At 43.5% G+C, this 24,225-nt stretch overlaps 1 protein-coding gene and 1 long non-coding RNA gene across 4 annotated transcripts in view; one reads left to right on the plus strand and one right to left on the minus strand.

Moving 5' to 3' along the window:
• TGFA (transforming growth factor alpha) overlaps positions 1 to 18,636 on the minus strand; it is a 116,509-nt gene extending 97,873 nt beyond the window's left edge. The window contains exon 1 of one of the 3 annotated variants that reach the window (XM_023251743.2): positions 18,313 to 18,636. In XM_023251743.2, coding sequence (XP_023107511.1) covers positions 18,313 to 18,352 — 40 coding nt within the window. In that variant the 5' untranslated portion in view covers positions 18,353 to 18,636. The remainder of the gene's footprint in view (positions 1 to 18,312) is intronic. The other 2 variants (XM_023251744.2, XM_023251745.2) reach the window with 2 other exon arrangements.
• LOC123384495 lies at positions 17,482 to 23,956 on the plus strand. The gene is made up of 2 exons (XR_006595659.1): positions 17,482 to 17,950; positions 22,325 to 23,956. It is a non-coding gene; the product is annotated as an uncharacterized LOC123384495 (long non-coding RNA).
• The last annotated feature ends 269 nt before the right edge of the window (positions 23,957 to 24,225 follow it).

Consider the following 24,225-nt stretch of genomic DNA (forward strand, 5'->3'; position numbering starts at 1 on the left):
CGCTCTCAGACAGAGCGGCTCCATCCTTGGCCCGGGAACAGTCACCCACTGGAGCAGAGCCCTCTCCCCACTGCAGGCGGCGCCTCCCACAGGGGAAGAGAAAACAGCTGGAGAGGGTTGTGCCCTGATTAGTAGGTGAAGCACATCTACGAATGATTAAGCGCATTTATTTTCTTTACTGCCGGAAAACAGTGGGGTTATTCCACCAACATCTTGTCCTTGTTACCACTCAGTGGCTCCGTGCAATTTGGGTTCATCGGGGTCTGAGGTACAAGTTGAAAGGATGAGGGCATTTGGACCCAAAGGGACTGCTCCGTTCCAAAAGGTTAAACCTTTCTTTCTTTTTCTCCTGATGAATGTCACAACTGAAGAGCATCAATCGGAGGAAGAAATGTTAGATAGTGGGTTGCTGGAGATGAGGTGACGCAAATATAGATCAAGGGAGCCTACAGGGCAGTGAGGAAAAGCCCCATGGAAAATACAAGCAGGCCTTCTGCTCGGAGAACAACGGAATTTTTATGAGGAGGTGCTATCTGGGTGTTTAAATCTCAGGAGATAGTTTAGTTTCCTGGCTGCCTAAAACATCAACTTTTCCTCCCCCATGGGCCAGCAGGATGGGCTTTTACAGAATTACCAACTGGTCAACTTTTCTAGAGGGGTTGGGAAGGTACTACAGTGGAGGCAATCCAAGCAAACTAGAGATATGAATGATTCGGACTTACAGGCAAAGGAGAGAATGTTCTAGAAAAGTCCCTTAAATAAGACAGTGATTTAAAAAATTTAAAAAAAATTTTTTTTAACATGTATTCATTTTTGAGAGACAGAGTACAAGCAGTGGTGCAGTGAGAGAGGGAGACACAGACCCTGAAGCAGGCTCCAGGCTCTGAGCTGTCAGCACAGAGCCCAACGCAGGGCTCGAACCCACGAACCATGAGATCATGACCTGAGCCGAAGTCGAATGCTCAACCAACTGAGCCACCCACTTGCTCCTAGACAGTGATTTTTAAAGCCACATTTTTTTTTTCCAGAAAGAGGTGTGTCATTGCAGAAGTAGTCCATCCCGCTGGCTGTTTTGTGTTAGCAATACACACAGGTTTCTGCCGCTGTCTGAAAGAAGGGTATTCTCATGAAATCTTCTGTAAGCCACAGTGGCGTGAAGTGAAGAAGCAATCACCGCTAATTTATATGGAAACATTTTTGAGCATTCCTAGACCCCAAAAATAACCTCATGGGCTTTTCTGATACTATAGGACACATCTTGCTAACAGATGCACAAAATAAATAGAGATAAAACACAGATGCTCACAGACACAGTGCAAAAATATGGCGGCTAGATGCTGAGCACAGTTTGGGGAACAAGCTTGGCATGGCCGTTCTTGCTGCTTGGGGCACATGCTGCCTCTATAAAAGCTCAAAACAAATGCCAGAAGCTATTTTAACTTTTACGGTTTCTCTTTTTGGTTCGTGAGAAGAGGTACTAATGTAGGCCTTTTGTAAAAGTGAAGTGGCCTAATGCACACAGGGAGGGGGTACCTGCAGACGACTTGACAAAGGGTCTTACCTCTTTACCTAAAGGGGAAACCCGCACTTTTAATACACATTTGTAAAATGCCCACACTACAGCACTGCTCCATCACCCGAGGATCCAGATATTAAATTATCTACTTGGAGGTGCAAAGGCCATCAAAAAGTGCTGCCGGCCAAATAAAGGAAGTTCCCAGATACAAGTGAAATACTAAGTGTTCTTTCCTTCCTGATCTACTGTCCTATCAAGTCAATATAAGTGCCTGTGTTCTTTTGTGGGTACACGTCACGGCTAAAGTTAAGGGTGAACGGTCTGAACGTAAGCCAGCTATTAGCAAATGTGCTAACACAGATTCTATCTTTAGCTGGGCTGTGAAGAACTAAAGGTGTTAATGTAAAAGCAGTAAAGACTTTGCCATCTCCCACTATTATTTGGGGGAAATGTCAACTGGAGAGACACGGAGGTAGGGTGAGGAGGTGAAGCTGAACTCTAGCAGAGGTCTTACAGGCTAGAGCGCACACACACTGTGACTTTCAGGGACATCACGCATTGGAGGACAGCCTGCCTGCATAAATCGAAGAAATCACCCTTTATAACAAAAACCTTTTAAGAAATGTACGGTGGAGGGGCGGTGCCTGGGTGGTTCAGTTGGTTGAGAGTCCGACTTCAGCTCAAGTCCTGATCTTTCAGTTAGTGAGTTTGAGCTCTGCATCAGGCTCGCTGCGGTCAGTACAGAGCTCTCTTCAGATCCTCTGTCCCCCTCTGTCTCTGCCCCTCCCTCTCCATGCACGCACTCTCTCTCTCTCTCTCTCAAAAATAAAATAGTAAAAAATTTTTCTGAACTGTATGGTAGAAATGCATAGCAGCCTCCATTAATGAATTCATTTTAGAGGTTCCCTGGTCACAACACAACATGTTAAGTGGCATGCCTCATGTGACTGTCTTCCGAACAGCTAACTCTTGACCTGAAGGAGAGAAGAAAGGACCAGACCACATTTGTTTATATTTCACAGCATTGGGAAGTGGCAATATTTCTTGTGAGCCAGCATGGCAATTACTTGCATGACACTTACTGTCACTATGACAGAAAAAACTTAAGAGAGCAGCTGTTTAAGTCTGATTACATTTAGCTTAATGTCTGCTACAAAATGGCATTTTCATACATGAACAGGTCTAGGCATCTCAGCATCCACAGCCTTCTGTGATGGACACAGAGCAGCAGGATTACTAGGCCAGCAGTCAAGGGTCCCAGGTTCAAATTCTTGTTCTGCCACTGGCTTGCTGTGGGATACTGGGCAAGTAAATGCTTCAGCTTCCTCATCTGTACAATGGGGATAATCACCATATGCCCAAGGGTTGCTAGATGGGTTAAAGGAGTTGGTGCAACAGGTAAGACTCTAAAGAAATTACCACCTAGCAGGTGTTGTTGTAAGTAATGGCCATTATCTGTTCAGATTGTGCCTTGTCCTGTCATACCCCTAACCTTCCTCTTGGGTGCAAGGTGCTTGCTGGGTACCTCACGTCATATTGTAAAAAACTATGTCTGCTTCTGCCACAATCTGCCAAGAATTCAGGGCTTGAGGGCAAAGGCTAGGGCATGACCCTCTTTGCATTAATATCACCAAACCCAGCAGATGATCTGATACACATTAAATGTTTGCTGCAGTGAACAATTCCATGTAGAAAACAAATGACCTAAAGCGAATAAATAGCACCCCTCATTACAAGCTGATAGATCTCATTTTGGTTATTCATCCCTTTGGCTCTATAGCACAGCATTAAATGAATAAAGTAGCTAGTTTGGGTGAATTAAGAACCAAAAGGTACACTAGGCTTGGTTCACAAAGATCACAACTACTGTTGGATCCCTTGGATATATTCCAAACGGGATGATAGCAGAGATACTCCAAATGCCTCTGTTATTACTGTTAAAAGAAAAATGGCCTGCCTTTTATCTGAAAATCCAAAAAATCCCATTTAGTTTAAAGGTCTGTTTTGTTTATTTTTCCCTCTCTTCCACAGTAGGGGAAAGAGGCACTTCACAAGACAATAAGCTCACATTACATAGTGAGTTGGTGTTGTTTTCCTAAATGTAAATCTCTAACTTTCAAGTGGTTCACCGGGCATACCCAGTCCATTTGGAAATCTTCTACAACCTACAGAGGATAGGATTCAAAATAAGAATGTACTTGAAATGATTTCTATCAAAGAAGATCCCACTCTCTTGACCCTAACAGAGCACTAGTCAGAAACTTGGGAGTAATTACTTTTATATTTTTTTCTCTCCATAAGTTAAAACAGAGCAGAGTTCTGCTATTCAAGTCAGAAGACTTGACTTCTCATTTACAGATAACATGGGAAGTTTTGCATCAACTACGGGTACCATGTGGGGCTAAAGAGTTTACTAGTGATGACCTTCAGGCACTGAAGTCACTGAGAAATGCTGAAACAGCTTCTAAATCATTGAAGAATGAAGTGGCTTAATCTTAATGTGTATGTGCCTAACAGAATGTCAGAATACCGAAGGAAAAAATTAATGGAACTACAAGGAGAAATGGATGAATCCGCTATTATATTCAGAGACTTCAATAACCCCCTATCAGAAATGGATGGATTCATCAGGCAGAAAATCAGTAAGGACATGCCATCAACCAACTGGATAGGACATTCGCAGACTACTACATTCAACAACAGAATACACGGTCTTCAGAACCTCATGTGAACTTCACCAAGATACACCATATTCTGGACTATAAAATACACTTTAACACATTTAAAATACTAGAAATCATACAGTGTCTGCTCTTAGACCGGAATGGAGTTACACCTGAAGTCAGTAAGAGGAATATAACTGGAAAACCCCCCAAATACTGGACATTAAACAAAATACATCTAAAAAACACCTGGGTCAAGGAAGAGATCTCAAGAGGAGTTAAAAAAATATTTTGAACTAAATAAAAATGGAAACACAACTCATCAAAATTTGTGGGATGCAGCAAAAGCAGTGCTTAGAGGGAAATTTACATTACTGAATGAATATATTAGAAAAGAAGAAAAACCTAAAATCAGTAGTCTAAGTTTTCATCTCGGGAAAACTTTGAAAAGCAAATTAAATCTAAAACAAGCAGAAGAATAACGAAGCTAGAATAATACGTTTAGTTACTGTTTTTACTACTTTAAATATCTGAAAATCAGTCATCCACGTGAGACAGTACTCCTCAAACTTTGCCACTAAACCCCCCTAAATGGCAAAGAGAAGGAACGCATACCTATTCCTCAAGAGTCTGGGGGCACATCCTGAAACATTCCAAAGGGAAAAAAAGAATAGAAATTTATCTGAAGTCCTATATCCTAAAAATTAATTTTGGTATTTCAATCTTGCATTCTATTAACTAATACAGCCGAGGGTTTATTTTATTTTTTTAATGTTTATTTATCTTGGCGGGGAAAGGGCAGAGAGAGAGAGAGGAAGACACAGAATCCGAAGCAGGCTCCAGGCTCTGAGCTATCAGCACAGAGCCCAATGCGGGGCCAGAACCCACAAACCGCGAGATCATGACTTGTGCCAATATCGGATGCTTAACTGAGCAGCCCCGGTGCCCGTGAGTTTGTTTTAATATAGAAGACAATAGATGATTTTTTTCTGCTAAATTCTTCTTTGATTCTTTAATTATTCTCTATTCCTGGGAGGCACACCAGATTCGGTCTGTGGCTCTGAGAATGCCATGGCATACTTACTCCACAGTACTCCCCTCTGAAAAGGGGACGTGAAAATACACAGTCTCTGTTAACTAGAACATCACATGGAGGACTGCAGGCCTGCCTCATGCCCCCAGTTCCTGCAAAGCACAAAGTTCCAGAAACAATAAGAACATACAAGCAGGTTCACTATGCCTTTCAGAACAGTGAGACCGAGTGCCCATCAGTCTTCAGCAAGCTAAGGAATGAGGTCAGTCATCCTTTCTCCCCAGGGATTCAAACATGGTAAGTAATCCTTCTCTCCACCACCACAAGTGTTTCTTCCTCCAACAGGCTCTAGGTGGGACAGAAGTAGAAGTCTTGTCATGAAAGGGAGCCATGAATGTGAAGTGATATCTACTGTACTACACTGCCTACTTTCCCAGTTTTCAATATTTTCTGCCCCCACCTCCTGGGGCAAATGACGCATTCCCAACTCAAAACAATGTTTCACTATAGGATGAGCTTCAAATTAATGGAACAGAATGAAAACTCCACAAATAGACTCAAATACTCCTAAACTGTCTCAAGTGACAAAAGTAGGATTTGGAATCAGTGATTAGAGAATAAATTATTCAACGAATGGCATAGAGTAACTGGATCAGTATTTGGCAAAAAGGCAAGTTAGATTCCTATCCCACATGTTACACCGAAATATATTCCCAAAGAATTGAAATTGATTTATTTGTTATTTGAGAGCAAGAGTGAGAGAGAGAGAGCGAGAAGGGGAGAGGGACAGAGGGAGAGAGAGAGAGACAATCTCAAGCCGGTTCCATGCTCATCGCTGAGCCTGACATAGGGCTTGATCTCACGACCCCGGGATCATGACCTGAGCCAAACTCAAGAGTCTGACGCTCAACCAACTGATCCACCCACGTGCCCCAAGAATTGAAATTTAAATCCAAAAAGTAACAACATAAAAGTAGGAGGGGAGGGGCGCCTGGGTGGCTCGGTCGGTTGAGCGGGCCGACTTCGGCTCAGGTCATGATCTTGCGGTTTGTGAGTTCGAGCCCCGCTGACAGCTGGGAGCCTGGAGCCTGCTTCGGAATCTGTGTCTCCTCCTCTCTCTGCCCCTCCCCTGCTCATGCTCTGTCTGTCTCTCAATGACAAATAAACGTTAATAAAAATTTTTAAAGTAGAAGGGGAAATGAGACAAAGAGTCACAGCAAATTCCTTCCTATCCCAAGTAGAAATGCTAAAGGAAAAATGAACAGATTTTAAGTCCTTAAAAGTTAAAAACAAAAACAAAATGATACTTCTGTAAACCCAAACACAACACATATAAATGTACCCAGGACAATGAAGGAAATATTTTCAATAGATCTTTTAAAAAACTGCTTACAAATCAATAAGAAAATAATCTACCTGAAACATGGTCTAATTCACAAGAAAATTCAAACACTCAAACATGAAAAAAAGCATTCAATGTTATCAAACTTTGGTTTTAACCAAAGAAATACAAATTAAAACAATGAGACACCATTTTTCTAACACAATTAACAGAATCTAGAAAATTAAAATACTAATCATAGGCAAGTTTGCCAACAAATAGGCATTCACACGTAGGTGGTAGACATATAAATCTGTACAGCTTTCCTGGAGGGCAGATTGTCAAAACATATTAAGAGGTGAAAAAGTGTGTACCTTTTGACCTAGTAGTGCATTTCTGGGGATTTGGTCATAGAAGATAATTAGAAGATACTAGTAATGATTTAGCTGCAAGAATTTTCATTTCAGGTTTGAATATCCGAGTTTGAGACAACCTGTATCTCTACCCATAAAGGATGGATAAATAAACAATGATAGGGTTGTACAATGGAATGTGTTACAGACATCATAAAAAGGATAGGTTGATAGATTTTTTTTTTTTTTGCATTTTTGCTACAGAAATATCTTCCCTACATACTGTAAGTGAAAAGCAGATTTAAAAATACCAAATGCTTTTTTTTGTTTGAAGGAAGAAGTGAGTTTACAAATATCTGTATCCATACAGAGAAAGAGATCTGGTAGGATACTTGCCAGTTAAACCTAGTAAAATGATGTCAAATTTGGGGGGTGCTTTTTTGATTCTTCTGTTTATAGATTCTGATTTGAACTTCATTTCGGAAAAAGAGTGAGGGGGATTTAACCGAGGCCAGCAGAGAAGGTGTGTACCCTGAATGACCCACGTGGGGAGGTGGTGACCAGAGGGTGGACGTGCTCTGTGGACACTAAGAAGCCTGTTTGTTTTGGGGTTTTCTTTTTACTGTTTTTTTGAGAGGGTGAGAGAGCAAGCGAGTGCAGGCGAGGTGCAGAGAGAGAGGGGGAGTCAGAGAATCCGAAGGAGGCTCTCTGCTGTCAGCACAAAGCTCCATGTGGGGCTTGAACCCAGGAGCCCTGAGAACATGACCTGAGCTGAAGCTGGACGCTCAACCGACTGAGCCACCCAGGCGCCCGTTTTGGGGTTTTCTTTGTGTGGCAAGGGAGGGGCCGATGAGATTTAGAGACAGTCCAGATCCAGAAAGATTCCCCATCTGTGTGATCTATGAGTTTACCTCACCTCTCTAAATAATGCTCAGGCTCCAAGCTTGCTTTCATTCCAGTTCAGGGGCCTATGATTCATCCCCTGAAACCCTAATTATAACACCCAAGGTCTGCTATGTGCAAAAAACATCTGTCATTGTTTAAATTTGCTGGCAGGGAATGTGTACAGCATGCAAACAGGCCTGATGATATGCTCCTCCAAAGCAAAAATAATAACCCAGAAACTGTTCCAAGGTGAGGAGTGTTCAAGCCCAGAGTTTCCAACTGAGCTCAGTGACATAGAAGATGAACAGGTTACGTCCCTCCATAGTTCACATGCCAGCTCCTCAGAGCCACTGCCATGGTCAAAGTTATAGGTCTTATGCTTTCTCTTTCAACCAAGAAAAGTATCTTATGTTTGTGTTCGCTGTATTGGTTCCCAAGGCCCAGCAGAGGGAGGGGAGCAGAGTGTGTAATTGCAAACCTCTCATTTATCTGCTTCAGCCACTTTTGTGTCACCGCATTACGTGTACCATTTAGCCAGTTAATCTCCTGCACCTCTTGGAAGTAATTACCCAGAGAATGCCTCTGACCTGGCAAGAGATGACGAAACAGCAGTAAAGGTGCATCTGTCCTTTAAGTGCCCAGGAGAATTGTTTACTGACCTCATTCAAACTCAGATCAAAGGCCCTAAAGAACTCAAGCTGAAGATATGGTCTCTTTGTAAGAATCCAATATTTTTTTTACTGAGAAGTTCTGATCGTAAAAACAAAAAAGAACCAAAAAGCAAATGAGCAAACGGCAAAAATCTCCCACACCAGTACTGGCTGTCTTGCTTCAAACACTCTAGTGGCATCTCATGGACACAGTAGTGTATTTGGAGGTTTTTAAACTTTTTAAAGCTTGAGCCAACAGGAAGCTAGTTAGTAGCCTTTGCTAGAAATTACAATGCCACGCATCATCCAAATCAGAAATGGCATTACTATAACAACTCTGGCACATGCAGTTATGCAAATAAACTGGTTATTTCCCTGGGCTCCTAGGAACACTATTAAAATGAAGCCTTCGCTTGAATTTGGTTTAAGATTAAAAAGAAGGGGCGCCTAGGTGGCTCAGTCAGTTAAGCGTCCGACTTCGGCTCAGGTCACGATCTCGTGGTTTGTGAGTTCGAGCCCCACATCGGGCTCTGTACTGACAGCTCAGAGCCTGGAGCCTGTTTCAGATCCTGTGTCTCTCTCTCTCTCGGCCCCCCCCCCCCCCCCCCCCCCCCGCTCATGCTCTGTCTCTCTCTGTCTCAAAAATAAATTAAAAAAAAAAAAAAAGAAGGTTTTGGGTTCCCCTCCCCCCAAAGTTATTATCAAGAAAAACAAACTTAAAAATGTATTTTGTTTTGGGGGCCTAGGTACTTACTTATTTTCATATTTGGTAAAGTCACATTAGCTGGGACCACAGATGCAAAAGAAAACTAAGTTAAAATGAGATTGTTTACAAATCTATGCTAAAAATTTAGAAATCTGAATTGAATAGATGGTGAGGGAAATAATTACTCAAGAGGTGGAAAATTTAAACTGACCACTAGCAATTTCTTTCAAGCCTTCACAGAGCCATTTGCTTCCATATCTCAACTACTTAAGAGTATATAACAGACGGAATGTTTTAAAATGTATGTTATAAAGCTGACATAATGCTGATATCAAAACCTAAAAAGGAGGGGCACCTGGGTGGCTCAGTTGGTTGAGCGTCTTGATTTCAGCTCAGGTCATGATCTCAGGTCACAATCATAGGACAGAGCCCGTGTTGGGTTCATTGCTGAGCGTGGAGCCTGCTTAAGATTCTTTCTCTCTCCCTCTCTGCCCCTCTCCCTCACTCACACTCTCTTAAATAAAAAACAAAAACAAAACACAAAACAGAACACTAAAAAAGAAAACAAGGCCCCCAAACTTCAGAATGGATCAAATCCAGCAGTATGTACAGAGAATAATCCCACAGAGCCAAGGAGGGTTCATTCCGGGGAAGTGAAGGATGGCTTTAACATAATCAGGTCAATAAAAGTCCTCAAAACATTTGAAAGAAGCAAGACCCACAACTCGTATTATCTCCTCTGCTTTAAAAAACAAAGCTAAATGCCAAATCTTTTAGGTTATAAAGTGCATTTTATTAACATGATAAAGTTTATTTGTATATATACACATACAGTAAAACCTTGGATTGCGAGTAACTTGTTCTGCAAGTGTTCTGCAAGATGAGCAAACACTTCCAATATATTTTAACTTGATAAATGAGTGACGTCTTGCAATGTGAGTAATACGTGACGGTAAATGTCATGTGATCACAACTGATCCAAATGGTTCTTGAAATTCGCTTTGATATACAAGTGCTTTGGATTACAAGCATGTTTCTGGGACAAATTATGCTCACAAACCACGGTTTTAGTATATACACATTTTCACACGTATGTATATATAATATGTCCTCACATATACATAATCACAAAGTCATCCTTAACTGTTTATGCTACAAATATTATCAGTAAGTCAAGAAAAATGAAAGGATATCTATTGCCTTTTAAAAAATGTTCTTTGGGGTGCCTGACTGGCTCAGTCAGTTAAGCGTCCCACTTCGGCTCAGGTCATGATCTCACAGTTCTGGAGTTCGAGCCCCGCATGGGACCCTGGGCTGACAGCTCAGAGCCTGAAGCCTGCTTCCGATTCTATGTCTCCCTTTCTCTTTGCCCCTTCCCCACTCATTCTCTCTCCTCTCAAAAATAAATAAATATTTAAAAAATAAATAAATTAAAAAAAAATGTTCTTCAAATTCTAGCCAGCTATAAGAAAAAGTAGTAAGGGCTAAAAAATATGGAACGGAAGGAGGAAAAGCTATCGCTATTCAAGATTACATGATCATGTACCGGCAAACCAAAGAGAATAAACTGAAGGACTATTAGAATTAACAAAACCCATTACAAAAGAAATATATATTTTTATTTTTATTTTTAATTTTTTGATGTTTTTATTTATTTTTGAGACAGAGAGAGACAGAGCATGAGCAGGGGAGGGGCAGAGAGAGAGGGAGACACAGAATCTGAAGCAGGCTCCAGGCTCTGAGCTGTCAGCACAGAGCCCGACGTGGGGCTCGAACTCACAAACCGTGAGATCATGAAGTGATCTGAAGTCGGATGCCCAACCGACTGAGCCACCCAGTTGCCCCAGAAATACATATTTTTAAATACTAGCAACAGCCGGTTATAATAGAGAGCAGGAGGAAATGTCTAACTCGCTAAAACACAAGCTCTAGGTCTTATTTTTGGCTGATTCCCTAGCATCTAGAAGCTGCTTGGCACAGAATAGGGGCTCAATAAACATTTGCAGAATACATGAATGAACAAATTCACAGTAAGTGCAAAAATACAAAATAATAGAACCAAATTAAATACAGATTCAAGTACTTATAGGAATTTAGCATGGGATAAAAATGGAATGTCAAAACCATAGTAGACAGGATAGATTATTCCACAAATAGCAATTGAGACCATTAACTGGTTGACTATTAAAAAAAATGAAATGTGAGTTGTACTTCATACCATATACAAGAATAGATTCTAGATAGAATAGTTGAACATAATATATGAGACTTAGGAGAAAAAAAAATAAGTAAATATTTGCCTTATCTTAGGCAAGATTTTCCTTGTCTTAGGAAGGTTCTCCTAACTGTGTAAGTGATGGTAGAGAGCTTAAAGGGGAAAGGTATATTTTTATGGTTTCTGCTACATAAAAACCTTTGGTATGTCAAAAATACCATAACCAAAAAAGATATACAATAAATGGGGGAAACACCTGCAAAATATTAATATCCTTTTTATATAAATTGTTATTATAAAGCTCTAAGGATGCTCAATCAATATGAAAAAAAATTGAAAAGATTAAGTTGCAAATAAGATGACATGGCCAACAAAAATAATTTAGTCATCTCAGCAAATATTAAATATGAAGACTGGACTGAGGTCTCCAACTTGGCAAATGTTAAAACTAACTTCTAGAGTTATGGAAGATTCAAGAAAATGGTGTTCATACACTGCTGGTGGGAGAAAAGACCAATTGCTAGGAATTTTTCTAAAGATGTGCCAAACATTTATGTACACAAATGTCTGTTGTATCATTTATCTTCCTTGATTTCAGGCATTTTAATTAATATAGGCTTGTTATAAAAAAATTAACCAGTTGAAACCAAGGCACTGTCCTATATATACAGTTCTATGCCTTTCTAAATTTAATAGATCATGAAACCTTTATTCTTTCAAATAGCTACATAGCAAATCATTGTACTGTTATATAAAGATAACTTGTTTAAGGAATCTCCTTAAATAGTTATAACAGTGGGTACTGGCAACTTGTTATAAACTAATCAATAATCACCATCCTTCACATTTTTATTTGCATATTTAGGCAACTATTTAATAGGCTATATATCAAAAAGTGGAACTGATAACCCAAGTTATGCCCGCCTAAAATTGATAGCTATTGCCACACTACCTTCCAAAACAGTTGTATCAACTTATATTCCCAATAGTGTGCAGATTCTTCACAGTGAGAAATGGGAAAAATGTATATGGACAAAAGTGTTTCAGAATTGGTTAAATTATATTAAATCTAGTCAAGAGGCTATTTCCCAGCCACTAGGAATGATGTAGTGGGTGAATGTTTAATGACTTAAAAAATGAATGACTTAAAAAGTGTTTATTATGAAGGTTGTTAAATTGCAAAAACAAGTAAGTTAAACAGTGTGAATCCATCAAAATTCAGAAATGCTTTCAAAGAATATCTACCTATATATTCATCCATAGGCTGTATAACAAAATGTTAATCATGGTTATCTTTGGGTGTTAGAACCACAGGTCACTGAAACACTTTTTTCTCTTACGCTTTCCAGAATTTGCAAATGGTCTAGAAGAGGGGAAAAATGTTTTTCTGCAATCATTAAAAACATTAAATCCTAATCTATTTTTGAAAAATAACAATAAAACAATTATTCTGAAGACTAACTGTATCAGCACTGGTAGAATTTATATGCAACCACCTTTGATAGTTTAGGATAAATGTTAACTATGTGGCCAAGTGTTTGCCAACAGAGTCTACACTACCCCAGAGGGTCCTCAAGTGCGTAGTGGTCTCCTCTGAGGTTCCACTTGTGCTCTAGATGGGCCAAGGGCAGAGATGAAGACCCAGGATCTCTGCCTCTAAAGAATCCCCAACTGCTAGAGAGGACAAGCACCAACCAATGTTAATCCAAGGCAGGACATGGAGGGAGCAGAGCGCTGCTGCTGAGGTTCCCAGACAGAAAAGTTAACACATTCAAAGATAAAACCAAAAAACGTAAGACAATAGCTGGCTGGTGTTCTGTAAGTTATACAAGCTTGTTACACAAAGGAGTTACCCATACATCCCTTCTTGAGGAAGTCCTAACCATTTCTCTACAAGTACTTGAGAAATGCAAACACTAGAGTGGGGGAAACTGAATGCTTTTCAAGGTAAGGAAGCAGACAACAAAAAATTAAAAGCAAAAGTGCTGAGCATAGAATTCACTTGACTAGGGGAAAGACTCCATGTGAAATTGTGTTTCCTATGACTTGAGGGGGGAAAAAGGCACTAGCAAATATAAAATTCCATTTCAACAAACTTCTTTTTCCAAGCCCAGGTAACAACTATTTACGTCATATTCAATACAACCAATTCATTTTTTTCAGTTTATTTATTTATTGTGTGTGCGTGACAGAGAGAGAGAGAGAGAGAGAGAGAGAGAGAGAGAGAGAGAGAGAGAAACAGAATCCTAAGCAGGCTCCGGGCTGATAGCACCAATGTGGGGCTCGAACTCACAAACCATGAGATCATGACCTGTGCTGAAACCAAGAATCAGACACTTAATTGACTAAGCCACCCAGGCACCCCAGTACAACCAATTCATTATGTTTCAAAAGACTACCCAGATTTTTGGAGTTGGTCTAAAGAGAATGTACCTTGTACTTGAAGAGCTCCAAAGAGATGGTTCTGGTAGCCTAGATTTTAGGCTTTCCTGATTCTATGAAAGATTTTTTATACTTGACATTTCACAAGGGGAAAAAAAAAAGGCAAAACAAAACCAGAAGTCACCGTAAAAGTGCTCGAATTCTCCATCTAGACGCAATCTTAAATATATTAGCCTTCAGCATAAAATTAAATTCGTACTTTAAAATGAGGTGATTAAAAATAGTTGAAATGACAGCCAAACAACGGTCAATTTTTGGCAACCCCCCAAAAAGAAAGCGGGAGATGCTTAGCATTGGTCAGCTTAAGTCTAATGAGAGAAGATGGTCACATTTTCCAGAGGTAAAGGTCAAGGACACTTATGACAATTAAGAGATCTCAGCAAGAGTTCTAACTCTGCTCTGGTCAGCAAGACAGGCCACAGAAGCACCTTTAATAATGGCTCGTAAATCCACAGCAGCATTCATAAATATCAGCACGTACTTTAGATAAAACGCAACTGGGTAAGCCAGAAGCTTCCCTAACAGGAACCGGCTGAAGAGCAGTGGTTCTCCAAGGGCCCCTCTCCTCTCCTCCCCACCAGCAGCTTAAGCTCCACCTGGACACTTGTCAGACATGCAAACTCCTACCTCCTGCCAGGCAACCTGGTTTACCAAGCCCTCCAGGTGGCTGTGATTTGAGGCATGCTGCAGAAGGTCCTACAGAGGTTTTACGTGTGAAGCCAGGCACAAGATACCCAATTCAGTGTGCCACGCTAATCCCATTTTGGCTGACCCAACCTCCACTTCCCAATGCCCATCCCTTTCAGCGGGCAGCCCACAGAGTAGGACTTTGTTCAAACACACTTTCAAAAGGCCCTTAGAGATAGGTCTAATGGAAAAGTCAGCTATTTTTCCTATGTTACCATAGTAACAGGAAGCATCATTTACTCCTGTAAGAAAGGTCCCCTTTGCAGGGGACATTGAATATTTACAGAAAGATCTCTTTATCCTAGGAAACCAAATTTTGGAAAAGCAAATATGGGAAACTTAGCCTCTAAGCCTTCCATATACACCTTTACAGCCCATGTTCTAAGTGAACTTTCCCTAATTATGGCTGCCCAATAAGGAAAACATGTGTCCTGGGCAAACCTCCACTGTCTACTCTGAAAGACATCATTTCCACGTAATGGAGAAGAGGGCTGTCTTACTTCATGCCCTCTACTGGTCCCTCAGTCCCAAATCCACAGGGAAGCTGACCTGCTTCATCTCTACCCATCCTTAATGACACCTGGGGTCCTAGGACCCTTCTTTAGGTTACAACCAGTCCTACTTCTGGGAACTGCCATAAACATAATGGTTATTTCTGGATTATAAAATCCATTTCTGTATTATAAAATCAATTTCATTTTGTGTGCAGTCAGTCCTTTATAAGTATAGTTTATAAATAGCTTCTATATTTACGATCTCATTTGATTCTCCTAACAGCCTGTGAGGTGGGTGCAGTTTTATTATTCCCACTTTACAGGTAAGAAAACTGGAACTTAGTGCTGACTTCAATAAACGGACCACCGAACACTGAGGAAATACAAATGTTTTGCATCAAAAATTAAAGAATTCATGACGTCCAAAAAAAAAAAATATCCCAAACTTGCTTGAATTGGCATCTGCCAAATGACCCTCACTAAATCATTAAGTGGATTTTTAGGTTGGGTGGTATTTTCTGGCTTAGGAAAGGTGGGGAGCTAGAAGATAAGACAGTCAAACTTTGCAGCTACAGAATGGACACAATCTGCTGTAACATCTGGAATTCTATGGGGTTCAAAGTTATAACAACAATGGTGATGATGGCACTAAGATTAATTCAATTCTTACTACGTGACAGGCACCATTCTATGTTCGTTAAATATATCCAACAGTCCTGTTAATTTCACAGATGAGCAAAACAAGACACAGAAAAGCTAAGTAACTTGCCCAGGATCACACCATCTTGTTCCCTGCTCACAGAGGAGGATGTGGGACTGAAGGTGCCAAGCTCCTATGAGGTGTGCCTGGTCAGTGATGGAAATCTGACATGGAGGCAGCCACCACAGGAACCCGGATCACATTTCCAATGTTGCCATTTAAGCAACAGTCTCCACACTCTTCCAGCCAAAACATCAATCATCGCTCAGGTTCCAAGTAATCAGGAGCATCAGCTGAGACTCCAAACAACCAGTTTCTTTTCAGACTGTCTCCACGAAGATTGGGGAGGAGGGGAGAGATCTCGGCTTTCTAGATTTGCCGATTTGCCTGGAACTGCCTTCAACCAATTTAAGAGAAATTAGAGAGGAAAGCAGCTCTGGAGGAAATGTGCAAATTAAAGATGCATGTGGCACTGATGAGTGCTATTCAGTAATCTAGCGGAAAGTGAGGTGGGAGGCAGAAGTTGTAGTCAATGATCAGAACTAAAGGCTTAAGAAAAAAGAAATATAAAAAAAAAAAAAGAAAAAAGAAATATAAATAAAAAACTCGTGTAAAGTATTCCTGCCTTCTTTTCCCTTTTTTTTTCTTTCCAACTGCTCATATTTTGGAACTGTATGAGCTAGCTTTTACATACTGATCAATCTTTTTAAGTTTATACATTCTTTTCTTAAGAAACAAAGATCAGGTTGAACTCCTAGGCAAAAAGGAAAAATAACATGACGAATGCATGCAATCTTCATGGGCAAGGGCAGGGCAACTTTCAAAGGTGCCTTCAAACTTGTTCATCATCTTTTCCTGCCTCTAATTTTCACTGAATAACCCAAGACCACCTTCAGATCCTAGGAGCCCAACAGAAAACCCAATTTAACAGCAAGTTCTAGGGTATTCCATATAATCTCACCTTCAGGAAAAGTCCCCAAACTGGGAGATGGGACTCTAGTGACCAACCACAGTTAGGTGACCTTTCAAACCCTTGATTCTCCCACACTCTAACAATCCTGGCCCAAGTACTTACTCACTGTGGGTTTTGGGTACTTCACCTTCCTCCTCTGTAAAACAGGGAAGATAATACCTTCTTCATCAGGTTGGTGGGAAAATTAAATGAATACATGTAAAGCACTTAGAACAGTGCCTGGCACAGAGTAAGTGCTCAAATAGCATAAGCTATTATTACTACAGAATTTGCAAACAAGCAAAAAACACTACAAAGGCACCTGCAGACAGGAGGCTTCTGATGTACCAGTAATGTGTTGTTGCTTTAAAAACCATCTAAAATCAGAACCGTCAATACAAAAAATTAAAAAGGTTTTGTAAACGGGGAGGAAAAGCCATCCATAATCATGCCACCTGTTGGTGAGTTTCAGGGTAAGCTACATCTCTGAGCCTGGGTTCCACCACTACTCCGTTTCCCTCTAAAACGATGCCTCCCCTTCTGCTGCGGTTCTTAACCAGCGTTTCATGGGCAGAATTAAAGGTAAAGGCGGGTCCGTGAGCCCTCTGAAACCGTACAGGAACTGGGTGAGGCTGCGGCTCTGGGCATTTTTTGAGGGGAAGGGCTCCACAGCTTTTCTCAGGCTACAATAAATTATCCAGGTGGAAGCAACTTGCTTTATAGGGTTAAGCTCAGGGGATGTCGACTGAGCAATTCATTTTACGGAAGCTGCACCAATAAACCTGGACACCTGGGCTGTTAACCAGCTATCTCAATAGCAGAGAGGCCCCGCACGGAGAGGGGCGAGAGCCCGCCAGGCAGCGCACTGCGCTGCGCCCCTTACCCCTTACATACAGTCCTGTGAACTTCACCGCGGAAAAACTCACGGGCTCCACAGACGAGACCCAGGTTTGGCGAGTTTAACTTTCCCTCCCTTCCCCCAACTCGCGTTCCCTTCCAAGAACAAACGCAAAGGAAATTGGCAACGCTCCGTCTAGGGTTTCACTCCTGCCCTCGGCTGACACTTAAACCACTTCTCCCAGGGAAGTTAATTAAAAGCACAATTAATCCGCACAAAAATCCAAAACATACCCCAAAGCTCAAGAGCTCCTGAAGTTAGAAGACTGAGGGCTCCTCTGCTGATTGTGACCTTCTGCCCGTCACTGGGTCTCAGGGGGTAGGCAGGGGATACGACAGGGAAGAGGCATAAGGTCTGACGCCATCCACCTTCTCCGCGTCTATGCTTACCGCCACCAGTGAGGACGGGCTTGGTTGGAGACAGCCAGGTATGCAGGTAGGTGTGGGCAAGTGTACGAACACCGAGCCGCGGCGGATTAAAGTTCAAGCCCGTTCGCACACCGCTTCCCCTTCCCCGGCCGGCGTTCTCACGCACGGCCCAGGCGGCCACTCCCCGGGGAAAGCCTGGGCGCTCGACGGTCCCCCTCTTTGGAATGGGCTCCTCCAAAACCCTAGTAAGCCCTCGTGACTTCCACTGCCCCCCACCCCCAGCCTCCAACCCTTGAAAAGCATGAACCTCCCTCGACTCTCCTAGGCGGGCGCAGAAACCCCCCAGGAAAAAGAAATGGAGGGGCCCGCGGAAAGCGGGGTGTCGCCGAGGGCAGGTGGCTCAGGGCGCGCAGCAGGCAGCGTACGTACCCAGCGCGAGCAAGGCGAGCTGTCCAGCCGAGGGGACCATCTTACGGGCGGCGGGCAGCAGGCGCTCCAGCCTCCTGCCCTACCTGCGGTGCCCGAGTGGCGAAGCGGCGCCGCGCTGCGGGGGAAAAAGGCGCCGGCGAGGCAAGGCCAGCCCCCGGCGCGGGCGGGCGGAGGCAGGACCGAACGCTCTCTGCTGCACTCACCCTGACGCGCGGCCGGCCGGGCGGAAATGGGAAGGCGGTTACCGTCACCTCTCCGCCACTCGGGGACCGGGCCACTGCGGACCACCCTCCCTCCCCGATGGGGGTGCCCCCCTACGGCCACAGCGGGTGGGGGTTTGGGGCTGGGGGCGGGGACGCCGCGCGCACAGTGCAGGGCGCGGGCGGCGGGCGGGGCGGGGCGAGCGGGGAATCTCGGAACCCCGCCGCGCTAGCCGGGCACCCAGGCGGAGGGAAAGGCAGGAAGCGCCCGACTTCAGACACCACCCTCAGACTAGCAGCGCAGTGCGGCCGCGGCGGGGCTCGAGCGTCCGGGCGCGGTGGTCGCTTCCAGGCTCTGCGCGGGGGAGCGGAGCCGCCCGGGCGTCCGGCACCTGCGCGGACGGCCGCTGCGGGGGGCTCTCCCCGCTGGGACTGCAGACGCGCCCCGGAACGGGACCTGAGAGCCTCGCCCGCCGGCTGCCAAAGACTTGGCCGGAGGAAAGGGCTCCCCAGTATCCAGCAAAGAATTTGTTAAACCAGGTTTCCAACCTGCACCCCTATCCCAGCTGAGAATTCTCGATTCTAGGGATGCCGGCCAGGGCACAGCCACCCCAAGTTGTCAGGCGGCGTTGTTGAGATCAGCGAGCTTCCGCACATCTGGCCTGGGGAACATCTTAATGAAGATGGGTCTCTAAGCGGTACCTGGTTATCCACCATTATTACTACCATTCAGGCCACCCCCCCCCCCCCATCCCGACCCCGCCACAGGCAGCCGGGGCCAAGAGCAGGGTAGCTAGCATGCAGCCTGGTGGGCCCAGAGAGAGGGATGTATGGGCTGGAGCCACCTGGGTGTCCCTTTCAGGATTTGTGGCCTGGAGCTCGCCCCCAGTGCTGGAATTTGGGGAAATGGAGAGGGGACAGAGGGAAGACATTCTGGATAGAGAATGGACGACCCATAGGTTTCTTGGGGACCATCCATAAGTTCCCTTAGGACCGTCCATAGGGGACAGTATGCTCCCAAGAGGCAGTGCCCCATCCTATACCAGATGCCCCAAGCTGAGGGACACTCTTCTCCTGGCCCCTCCAGACTAGGAGGAGATACACCCACTTTCCTTGGAGGATGGGGATGGGGGGAGTCTCTTGATGTTTTCTTGGCCTAAAACTCAGACTCTCAGGTTTGACTTTTGTTAAGTTTGTTTCATAGAGAGCTGAGGGGCCTAATTCTGAAAAGGAAGCATCAGGCCATTGGCCTTGACATTTGGTAGGAAATACCAGTGTAGAAAGGGATTTTGAAAACAGTGTGAATTTACTTTGAGAAGCCATTCCTTTCAATACATTTGTCAGAGGATACCTTGCTGTTCTCTCAACCTTTAATAATCTGCAGTGAGGGTTGTGTGCTAAGTCCCGGAGTGCACCTTTTCCTGTATCCATACCATGCTTGTACAGGGTGAATGCACACAGACTCTCTCTTTAGTAAGTGGTTCCTACTCCCTGATTCAGTGTTCACCTCTTTAGGCTGGTGTTAACCTATTTTGATGGCTTTTCCATCTCCTTCCTAGACTGGCCTGCCTTGGTTACAGGAGGGAAGAAATCCATTTTCAATGGCCTTCTCCTGTTCTCCAGGACCCCCAGCTAGGACTGGAGAATGGACCCATCGGGAAATGGACCCGTTTCCTGCTAGAATGCACACACCAAGTTCACTGTGGCTGAGAGCTAGCTGTCCAGGCTGGCAAGAGTGGGTTGAGCAGTCTCCCCTTCTCTTTCTCCTGCCCACACACAAAGTCGTAGGTGGGGGGAAGTAGCAGCAGAATCAAACCAATGAGCTTATCCCCTTCAGGTCCGTAAAATCTTTTTAATCAAGAGATAATTTGATATCTTGTAAACTAAAGAGTACTCAAATCAAAGTACATCGAATGCTTTGGAATCATTAATTCTCCACCAACATGTTCAGGAGCCAGCCCACATGTGCAGTTTTATAAACCTTCCAACTCATTCAAGTCAAACAGATAATCAACATGTTCTTAAAAAAACATCTGTAGCATTTCTTGGTAAACTGAGTTGAGGTAGTTTTTGAACACTTATTTATAGAAGTAGGAGGAAGCCCAATATCCTAAAATGTGAACATTCTGCCTTTGGCGTCTTCCACATCTCATTGAATCCTCATAGCAACCCTCATGAGGTAGAGTCCATCTTCCTTTTATTTGAAAATAATTGAGACCCAGAGAACTTAGAAAATAACCAGCATCCCAAAGCCTGCGAGAGCCTGATTTTGAAAGCAAAACGAGCTGGTTCAAGGCTGATATGTTGGCTTCTATGCTTTGCTGCCTCAGTTACCACATTTTTAATAAGGATAATACTGAACTCACTGGGTTGATGTGGGGACTAGATGCAAGAATTTATTTGCATGTGTAACATAGTATTTATCAAAAAATATAGCTATTGTTTAAAGAAAATCTCTCTCAGTGGACATATTTTCTCCTCTCTCAATTTCCTACCATTACCTTTATCACTTCCGTATCAGTTCCTTTGCTCATGCCTGTTCATGTGTGTGTATGTGTGTGTGTGCCTTCCTATGGGGATAGTTTCATAGGCTCATTGGGAGCCATGGATTTAGTTTCTCAGCCTGTGGTATAAGAGGAAAGAGGGGCGGAAAATTACAGAATGCTGTTTAGAGCCAAAAAATCATTTTTTTTAAAGGGTGGTGTGCTCTTTTTGTGCTTTAGCTGTATGGAATATGTTGCTGTCTGAGCTGCATGAAGTTTTTTTTTTTTAGCTGTGGCCCCTAAAGCTCTGTGGAGATGTGAGCGTGTTCCTTCACCTACAGGCACTGCAGCTCCCTGGCCAGGCCACCTGGTTTCTGTGTGCATGTGGGGCCTGGTGACTGCGTGGCCTTCCCACCAGGAATATGCCTGGGCTGCCTTTGCACACCCTTGCTTCAGCTGGCCTTGAGCTCAAGGACAGTCCCTTCTGTACTAAGCCAGTGACAGCCTCTCCTCCCTGTGCAAACAAGAGAACTATGTTATGTTCTACTCAGAAGCTGGTAAAATCCCACTGTCACTTTTTCCCTTCGTTCTACATACTTATTACAGAGTGTATGGTTTAAAGAGTCCCCTTCTTCACTGTAATCAGCCTCCCCCTCCTTCCTGATTCATCTGGGAAGTGATTATGGGGCCATAAGCACCAGAGTCTTCCCTGAGTGATTCAGGCCAGCTAAGCTCGCTGTCGGGCTCGGCAGTTACCCAAGATATTAGGGAGTAAATGGCCTGGACACTCTTGGGGAGGAAGCACGGCTCTGGGCCACAGCACTGAATGGACTGCGATTCCTACAGACAAGCTTCAGAGAGCAATGACCAGAGTTGGTTTCGGGTGGCAGCCGCAGATGGGGTGCTCTGAGGGAAAACAGGAAGGGGTGCCTGGCCCAATAGGATGGCAAAAGTCAAATGTCATCTGTGTATGAGAGAGAGGGAAAGGAAGAGAAAGAAAGGTTTTATAAAGAACTCTGGAGAACTGTGTTTAGACAGGAGATTTGACTGTGTCGAGGGATTTAGGAACAGAAATCTAGTGCAGTGTAAGGTATTGTCCAAGTATCAGCCCCCTCTGCAGCCTCAGCTGTCAGTGTCCTCCTTACCTGGAGCCAAAAGAAAAATAGGAAACCTTGTGCTGAATCATTTTTACAGTTTTCATCAGCATAATGGGCAGGGTGTGAAGCCCTGAGAGGCATTTGCTTCATCCTCGGCTACCTGGGTGATTTTCATGGCCAATGTTCCCCAGAGACCGATCTGACCTTCTGCTTAATGTCTTCCACCCTCCAGCTCTCAAGCCTACTTCCGGAATGCACACTGAAGTTATATCCACAACGGATCCTCCACAAGGGATATCACAGCGTGGCTCTAATGCCCAGTCATGAAGTCTGGAGGTTGACGGTTCTACACGTGGTCTAAGCAGCTCCAGGACATTAAGGCACGGGTCAGAGTCTCTGAGACAGAGTTACCAGCTGGCTGCTACAACTAAAGACATTCATTTGCTCATATAGTTTGTGAACTGCCTAGCTGACCAGGATGCAGTAGAGGTACCCAGAGGATGCAGCTCAGCTGATGTCAAACCATTCCAGCTAGCACGCTTGGAGGCAGAAGAACTATGCCCTCGATCCTGTCTTTGCTGCCCTTGCCCCAACAGCCACAGCTTTCTGAGAAGATTGGCCCCAGAATTCTCAGGAGTTGGAGGGAAAAGTCCTAAATTAAACACCTAGAAATCCTTAGGCAAGCAAAACTAACCATTTTGATGGAAATAGGGTAGTGATGATCCAGAAAAGCAACAGGGAGGCAGGGAAAAGGAAGCATAAAGAACTGAGCAAGGAGAAATCAAAGAAAGAGAGGTACAAAGAGGACTGGGTAATTTAGTTTTCAGTGATGGCTCAATCTGCCTGATAAACTCAAGAAATTCTCCTTAAGCTCAGAGGAAAAGGACAAAAGAAATTGTGAGAGATAAAAGTTGAGACAGAGAAAGACAAAGCCAAGATACTAAAAATCTTTTCATAACGTGCCCAGAAAGGGAGCATAGAGCTGATAGAGGAGAAACTGTTCTTGTACCCTACATCGGAGGAGTCGGTGACGCCAGGAGGGGTTATACATCCCATAGGTCTATAAGGTGAAGGGGACTTTGTCTAAAGGGCCTATGAAAAGTACAAGGACAGACTTCCATTCTGTGACAGATATTTAAACCCTCACATTGAACTTCTCATCCTGCCTTTCTTCCAAACTCCCATTGAAACAGCCAAAGGAAAATAATGATAGGGGAAAATCTGTCATTCTTCAAAACTGAAGAAAGATTACACCCACATACCAGACATTTCAAGGAATTTCTGTGAGACTTAATGCAGATGAAACCAGTTTGAGAGAAGGGTTTGACAACCTTCAATTCCCCTCACAGAAAAGAACTGCCTCTCCAGGGAGGGACCCCCACCAGGACCCAGTGATGCTCCCAGAGTTGGTGGTGACAAGGGCTGTGGGCAAAAATTAATCCCAGAAAAGTCAGGAGGGGCAAATCTCCTTCATCCTGAAGCATGCAGGAATGCCCAGGTATGGGGGTGCACACAGGACAAGGGTCCCACTGGGGGCTCACATTTGATGCCTGGCACAGACAGAACATTGCCAAGGAGCTAGCTTGATGTGGTTACATGCAGGGAAAAGAAACTCTTTAATATGAAGGCGAAACTGCTCTTTTGAGAGTCTCCACAGACAACTGGCTCTTAATTGTTTTCTTTCATCCATTCATTCATGACAAGCCTGCTATGTTCCAGGCACTGAGTTAGGCACTAGGGATTCAACAATGGACAAGTAGAGTGTTCTCTGTTTTGTGAAGTCACTCAAAAGAATTCAGCTTACCTCAGAAAGAAAAAAAAAATCATCTTTACATTTGCTACATAAATGCCAAAGACCACAAAGCAATATGCATGGAATTCTGAGGGGAGAGGACTGTGACACAAATTTGTTTGTTATCAAGATATCTTAGACAAGCAGCTCTAAAAAACATAAACTATTCAGATACCACCCAACTGAGAGAAAAAAAAAAGACTCTACATAAAAGTGTTCCAGAAAAGCAAATAAACTCAACAATGCAAGAGAAATAGTGTAAAAGAAATGGCAGTGAGTGATGGAAACAATAGAACTTAATGAATGAACCTTATGCCTGATTTTGAATACATTGTGGCATT

Source organism: Felis catus, chromosome A3 (assembly GCF_018350175.1).
Source record: "Felis catus isolate Fca126 chromosome A3, F.catus_Fca126_mat1.0, whole genome shotgun sequence".
Lineage (NCBI taxonomy): Eukaryota > Metazoa > Chordata > Mammalia > Carnivora > Felidae > Felis > Felis catus.